Source organism: Hipposideros armiger, unplaced genomic scaffold (genome assembly GCF_001890085.2).
Source record: "Hipposideros armiger isolate ML-2016 unplaced genomic scaffold, ASM189008v1 scaffold_419, whole genome shotgun sequence".
NCBI classification, from domain to species: Eukaryota; Metazoa; Chordata; class Mammalia; order Chiroptera; family Hipposideridae; genus Hipposideros; species Hipposideros armiger.
In genome coordinates, this window is record NW_017731769.1 from 1,312,904 (window position 1) to 1,320,222 (window position 7,319).

At 54.8% G+C, this 7,319-nt stretch overlaps 1 protein-coding gene across 1 annotated transcript; it reads left to right on the top strand.

Annotated features, from left to right (window-relative positions):
• The first annotated feature begins 138 nt into the window (after positions 1-138).
• On the top strand, positions 139-5,836 carry TMEM187 (transmembrane protein 187). The gene is made up of 2 exons (XM_019664314.1): positions 139-718; positions 4,470-5,836. The coding sequence occupies exon 2, from the start codon at positions 4,717-4,719 to the stop codon at positions 5,515-5,517; it is 801 nt and encodes a 266-aa protein (XP_019519859.1). The 5' UTR covers positions 139-718; positions 4,470-4,716; the 3' UTR covers positions 5,518-5,836.
• The last annotated feature ends 1,483 nt before the right edge of the window (positions 5,837-7,319 follow it).

Below are 7,319 nucleotides of genomic sequence, written 5' to 3' on the forward strand. Positions count from 1 at the left end.
TTCAGCACAAAACAAAGATGGCGGCTGCGGCATCTGGGGAGTGCCCGGATGGAAGTCAGACGAGCTTAGCCCCGCCCCCTAGGAAATTGACCCCCGGGTCGCTGAAGGGACACACGCCTGAAGAGATGCCTTTAACTGGCAATGGGGACAAGGCATAGGTTGCTAAGGGTGGCTGTCACACACTACGGTCGCGCCTCGATTCGGGCAGCAGACGTTTCCCCGCTCCGCACACCCAGCGTCAGCTGAAGAGGCGGCCCGAAGGCCCCTGCGGGGGAAGCTGGGGGCGGGGCGAGAGTGGGCGGTGAAGCGGCCGGCTCCCAGGCCGGCCGGCTCCGCCTCCGGGAGCCGCCGCCAGCGCCGCCGCTCGCACCCGCGCGCCTACGAAATGAGCTGGGTCGCGCGCCGGAACGCCACCGTGCGCTGGATCGTCTCCCACCCCGCCGGCCCCAGGGCGCGCGGACCAGGCTGGTGGCGTTCCAGCCGAGTGGGCGTGCGCGGGAGGGCTCTGGGTTGCCCCGCCTCACCTCACGTCACCCCGCCCCGCCTGCTTCCCAGAGCCCTGCGCCACGCCCCGCGCGCAGGCGCACGGCTGCTTTTCGGGTCCGCCCTTTTTCGGGATTTGAATTTCCCCCAGCGAAGCGAGAGAGGTAAAATACCCGGATGGTGATCGCTGGCCTTTTCGCGCCAATACTGTGAGCTCTCACAACAATCTTGAGAGGTGGGTACTGACGTCGTCCCCTGGTTCCAAACCTTGCAAGACACCGCCTGGGCGCTGCACTGTCATCCTCACTGCTAGACTCAGGCTGTAGTGCTGGGGTTCTGCACCGGTGTCTGGGAGCTTGGAGCGACAACAGATTATTTTTTTTTCACTTCATCTCATCTTTATTTCGTCTTTATTTTCACCAACCTCTAGCCGAAATTTAGCCTTTCCTGCAATTACTGATGTAGGCAGCAGAGCACAGAGCGTCAGCCAGGTGACTTTGTGACCAATGAAAAGGACAGATCATAGAGCTCTTGTAGATATCCTGAAATTCAGTAAATGACAAGACCTACTGGAAGGCAGAATAACTACTTTTAAATTACAGTGGTTATTCAACATGCCCATAGATCTAGACTTCAACCTATTAGAAAAGAAGCACATACATTACTGTATCCCACATTTTCAGAAATATTGTAGTAACCATCTTTTGACATATTAAATGTATGTTGTAATTCTCTGTTTAACTTTATGCCTTTGGAAGCCTTTGTTTGTGAAACGCCAAAGAGGCCCCACCTGTGTGGCCATGCTACCAACTGCCCTAAGTGACCTTGGCCATTCACCTCTCCTCTCTGGCCCTGAGTCCCTCCCCTGAAAAATCAGGAAGCTGAGCTCCTGGTGTCCAGGGGCCGTGCCCACCCTCAGCGATTCTCTCCCCGGAGTTCAGGAATCACTGGTTGCTCCAGGCTCTTGGGCACCTGCCAGGGGTGTCCCACGTTGCAGCCCGAGGGCTGGTATCCCCTTATCTGCAGAGGCAGCAAGGGTGGTTAGCATAGTCAGGAACGCAACCAGCAGTTGTCAAATGCTGCAGGCCAGAGAAGTCACCGCTGTGACAGCTGACAGTGGCTCCTGCTTAAATGCATACCGCCCCAGGAAGCAGGAGAAGCAGACAAACGCGTTAACCACTTAGTCCCTTAGCCAGGAGATAATCATGCTTTTCAGGACTCCCCCCAAAGACCCCAGAACAGCAAGCCTTTGGCCTTTGTTGCCAGGCACTGAGGGAGTCTGTGAAGAACTTTGAGTGTCCCGTAACAAGGGTCATGGCAGTTCAAGAGTACAGAGGACCCAGGCCATAAAGCACCCAGCAGTGGTCTTCCTGGCGGACTTGGGAAGTTGGTTTGATTACATGTCATTTTCAGCTTGCACAAGGGCTCAAGTGGATTCGGCTCAGCAGCCGCAGAGAAGAGCCTCTTTCTATGTTCTTCCTGGACCTCCGCTGTCAAGCTGACAGAGTTTGACTCCTGTTCCTGGCTCTCCTCCAGGCTTGCTGGCAGACAGGAGGGTCAGGCTGCATGGGGTCCCGGAGGCCTGGCACTTCACGCCAGGGAGCCAGGCCCCAAATGGGTGCAGGGAGGCACCTGGAGACACTAGGCAGGGCCTCAGCTCACCTCCCAGCCTGAGCCAGGAGCTGAATGGGGAAGTGCCTGAGAGGAGACAACAGCTGATTTGGGGGAGGGGGGGTAAGCAGGCCAGGTACAGGAAGGACCAACCACTGTCTCATTCTAGCTGGAAGACAGGCTGGGTCTGGGAAGCTCCCAGGGCTACATGGAGATGGCACTTTCATGTCTGGCCAAGAGGTTGGGGCGGGATCATGCATGGAGTGGAGAGCCAGCCATTGAAGGGGCTGACACGATCTGACCCAGTCACTTGAGGAAGATGCTGGGGACTGCTGTGTGCAGATCACTTTAGTGGCCGCTCAGCCTGGAAGTGGGAACCCTGGGGCAGGGGTGGCCTGGAGGCTCCTTAGCCAGAAGTAGAGGGGGTGGGAGGTGCGTGCCAGTGCCACATGCTGAGATGGAGGCTTGTGGCCAGTGTGAGGGCTTCCATTCACTTGTGGAAATGCTAGGCCTCATGGCCCTCCTTAAGAGTGGACCCCTACGGCAGGACAGACAGGAGCAAGAAAGCTCAGCGTGAGGCCCAGCAGTTCCCTTCCCAGAGAACGCAGGTGGGCCCCGCCGAGATGTGACGTGGCAAATAGGACCAGTGAAAGAGTAAGGAAAAAGAGCAACGGTCCTGGCTTGAATTGAAATTGAGCAGCCCTTTACTGAGCACTGGAGGGAGAGCAAAGAATCAGCCCCGGTCCCATCCTTTCAGGGCCTAAACTGCAGGAGGAGAGCTAGACATTGTGCCTCAAAAATAAACGGTGCTGGGCCAGCCAAGTGGCTCAGTTGGTTAAGAGTTAGCTTAGGAGCCACCGGTTCAATTCCCACATGGGCCAGTGATGCTGCGCTTGGGCTGAGCTGCCGCTGAGCTGCCAACAGGTGGCAGGATGGCTCAGCCGGTGAGAGCACGTGCTCCTAACAAAGACTGCCTGTTCAGTGGTGGGCTATGCCCACCCGCAACTAAGACTGAAGTCGGCACCTTGAGCTGAGCTGCCACCTGGATGGCTCAGTGGATAGAGCATGCGTTCTTCACAACAAGGCTGCTGGTTCGACTCCCACATGGGATGGTGGCTACGCCCACCCGCAACTAAGATTATAACAGCACCTTGAGATTAGAGGCCACAAACTGCCAACAGGCAGCCAGATGGAGACAGGCGCCCTCTACAACGAAGAGTGAAGAACAACAACTTGGCTGGTCCCCCTCCCCAGTTCCCCAACACTGTTCTCCTCCCCCCATTCCCCAATTAAAAAACTAAACTAAATGGTGCTAAGTGGTCTTCATATGGAACTCATTTAATTTACACAGCAACACTGCAGGGAGGTACTGGTAGCATCCCCATTCTACAGGTATGCATAGTGAGGCCCAGAATGGTTAAGGCCCAAGGTCACGTAGTAGGTGGGGAGCCAAGGTTTGAACAGAGACAGTCCCTCTAGTCCCCATGCCTGCCTGCCTGCCTGCTTGCCTACCTGCCCGCCTGCTGCCTGCTGTCTTGGCTTTGAGTCATTTCCAGAACATTGAACCTCTTCTTTCTTCGACATTAATACATTTCTAGGCTACTAGGCCAACTCACACTACAGCTAGCCCCAAAGCAGTGGACAGTCAATGATAAGTCTACATTATTTTTAATTGTTTGTCTGCTTCTGTGACTGCAGGAAATGGAAGGTTTTATTGTGGGCCAAGGAAAGAATGTGATTTGGGGATGGCATGGCACTTTGGGGGCGAGCAGGAGGGCGAGCAGGCCTGGGGGGGAGCTCGTTGTGCTGCCTGGCCTCACACCCCCTCCTCCCTCTCCTCTTCTTCCCCTCCCCATCCCCTTCCTCCTCCCCCTCCTCCTCCTCTCCTCCCCCTTCTTTAGCACACCATCTTTTGCAGTGGATTCCAGAACGCAGACCACAGCTAATGGTCTGTAGTTTAGCTGGGTATTTGGTTAAAAGGGTTTGGGGACTAGCCTTGAAACTTCCACATTTATAACACCGTTGAGGTGGGAAAGCCTGTTCTGAGGTGTCACAACAGACCTAGGAAAGGTTAGATTGTCTAAATGCAGTGGCTCCAGGGGAACTAGGGCAAGGAGCAGGATTGTCATGGTACGCAGGTGAAAGAACAGCGCAGGTGTCAGGAGACAGAGGCACGGAACACCTAGCAAGAGAGGATTCTGTAGGCTTCTAGGGGCCGTGTGGGAGAAGGTGAGCGTACTGTGGGTATCACTTCACTTTTGTTTCTGTTTTTTTTTTATGGAAACTGTTGGTGACTCCTGAGGCTGACAGTCGGGAAGATGGAGGCTCTTTTGGATGGTTTTCTGTCTAACCACACTCTTTTTCTAACCACAAAGGAAAAAGGCTGAACGGTCCTCCACTGGTGCCAGCCAATCAGCAGGACCCCCGCCTTCCTCTGGCCCGCCACCACCACTCGGGGCAAGGTCGCAGCATCTGCGTCGGAAATCACGGGTACTTCTTCCTGCTGGCTCAGCTGGGAGGCTGAGGAGTGTTTTGCACACGCTGTTTGTCTGAATTCTGAAATAACGGCAGAGGCTGCCACTCTTGTAAGTTCTCTGCCCCGAGTTACAGCCAGGGTCCCAGATGAAGCCCGAGTCCAGGCAGGCCTTGTGCCACGTGGCCGTGGTCAGCTGCCTCTGTGTGGCCACTGTCCACACGGGCGTCTTTGACAGCGTCCTCGTCCAAGTCGGCTATGAGCACTATGCGGAAGCCCCAGTAGCCAGTCTCCCTGCCTTCCTAGCCATGCCCTTCAACTCACTCATTAACTTGGCCTACGTGCTCCTGGGAGTGTACTGGCTACAGAGAAATGCCATCACCCTAGAGCGCCCCACAGAGGCGCAGCGGGCTCATTACCTGAAGGATGTCTTCGCTGGCATGGCCCTGGTCTATGGCCCCGTGCAGTGGCTGCGGATCTGGACGCAGACACACGCTGCTGCCGTGCTTGACCAGTGGTTCACCTTGCCCATCTTTGCGTGGCCGGTGGCCTGGTGCCTCTACCTAGATAGGGGCTGGAAACCCTGGTTGCTCCTCACCATCGAGTGCCTCTCGCTGTGCAGTTACGGCCTTGCCCTGCTGCACCCCTTTGGGTTTGAGGTCGCGCTGGGAGCCCACATCGCTGCTGCCATGGGCCAGGCCCTGCGTGCCCACAAGCGCTACGGCAGCACCTGCTCCGGAGCATACTTCGCTCTGGGCGTCCTCTCCTGCCTGGGCTTTGTGGTCCTCAAGCTATGTGACCATCAGCTGGCACAGTGGCATCTCTTCCAGCGGCTCACGGGCCACTTCTGGTCCAAAGTCTGTGATGTGCTGCAGTTCCACTTTGCATTCTTATTTCTGACAAATTTAAACACTTGCCAGAGACTCCCTCCTGAGAGGAAGATACATTAAAGTGTGAAAAGAAACTACTTACAGCCGCCAAAGCCCCCAGTGTCAAAATGGATGGACTATCGGATGGCATTTTGTCATCACTGGTAAATTTCCTGGGTGTGATCAGATATGATGATTACATGGAAAACTCCCTTCCTTCGAAATGATGGGCTTCAATACTTAGGGGTGAAATGTTATACCCTCTGCAACTTACTTTCAAAGAGATAAAGCAAATATCCAGGTGCGGAAAATGTTGGGGTTTATTGTACTATTCTTGTAATTTTTCTGTACGTTGACATTTTTCCCAATAAATGTTGGGGGGAAATGGCCCCAAGAAATCCATGACGCTCATAGCTGGAGAGGGAATGGTTGTCTGCAGTAGCTTCAGGATGTTGGTTACAAGTGTGGGCGGGTGACAGCAGGGTACGGTAGCTTCTGGCCAGTGTGGCAGGCCAGGCAGTGGGTGTTGTCAGAGGTGAGGGTTCAGTAGACTGAGTCATGTGAAATACATGTTCAGCAGGCTGATGGGGAAATCGAGGCCAGAGCACTAACTCACCATGACATCTTGACTGCCAAGCTGACAGCGGGTCACATGGAAGCCACATCACCCCATGTCGTTAGTGGAACAAGGCAGGGTGCATCTACGTGAAGAAACACACACAAATGTCAAAAGTTGAATTCTCAACAGGGCATTGCTTGGTGGGTCTACTCTCAGAGCCAGGGTGTGTGCCTTGGATGTCCTCAGAGACTCGGGTCACTGAAGTGTCACGTGCCTGTCGCCATCGGAGAGACCCAGAGCATGGTCTGAGCAATCCCCACATCCTTGTCACCCCAGGCCCTTAGGATCCGTGATCTCCCGATGGCGTCTCAGGGCAGGTCCCTGGAGTTGGCATCTTTAAACCCCTCAGCCTGCTTCTCATGCACATGACAGTGTTTGAACCAGCGAAGCTGGGGTTGACGCTGGGGCTGCAGAGATACTAAGGATTCTGCCTTTGGGTTGCTTCTGCAGACCCGTGGACACCATCCCCCTGTGCATTCTTGTTCCCCACATGTTCTTTAGATGCCTGTTTCACCCTCTGTCACCTGAAATGCTTCTGATCTTTAAAGGCAAAGGTGAGGGCAGAGAGAGGATGCCCTGCCCCTGCCAAATGGCATCTGGATGTCCATGTGCATCTGCCCTGTGCTCACGAGAGCCTCTCGGGTTGGCATGCGGACTGCTGCTATGACTACTGACATGCTTTTGAAACTGGGCACCTGAGCCAGATGTTCTATTCCAGCTGAGCTCATCTCAAATGGGTGGTGGGTGTCAACCAAGCCTGGGCAAATGGTGGGGCCTGGCTCAGGATTTGGGGCCCCGAGACAGGGCATGTCAACAGGGGAAGAGCGGGGGAGGGGGCACTGGTGTGGGGAAACAGCTTTGCGCCGTTACAGTTACAGTTGTCATAAAAGCTCTATATGCCCCAGAAGAGGAAAAAGCTATGGGCATCTCCAGAGAGGCCGCCCGTACCTCAAAGACGCCAGAGGGAGGGAGAGGGGAAGATATGCTTCTTTGGGTGGCTCAGTTAGAGATGGTGGGGGGGGGGAGCAGGCAGGCTCATCACCTAGTGTCTGGGTGGTTTTATCTCCCTTCACTATTTCTGTCTTAGCTCTTTCCCTGATTGACAGAGTGGATCCACTGAGAATTGTTGGGGCTCTCCTTAGTCTTGCTCTTTCCACACCTCTGAGGCACAAGCACCAATAACTTACTTTATTTAAACCAATGCCTACTTAGTAAATAACCCTGAGAACCTTCTGGTTTTCATTCCACTCCTGGGTCAGGCTGG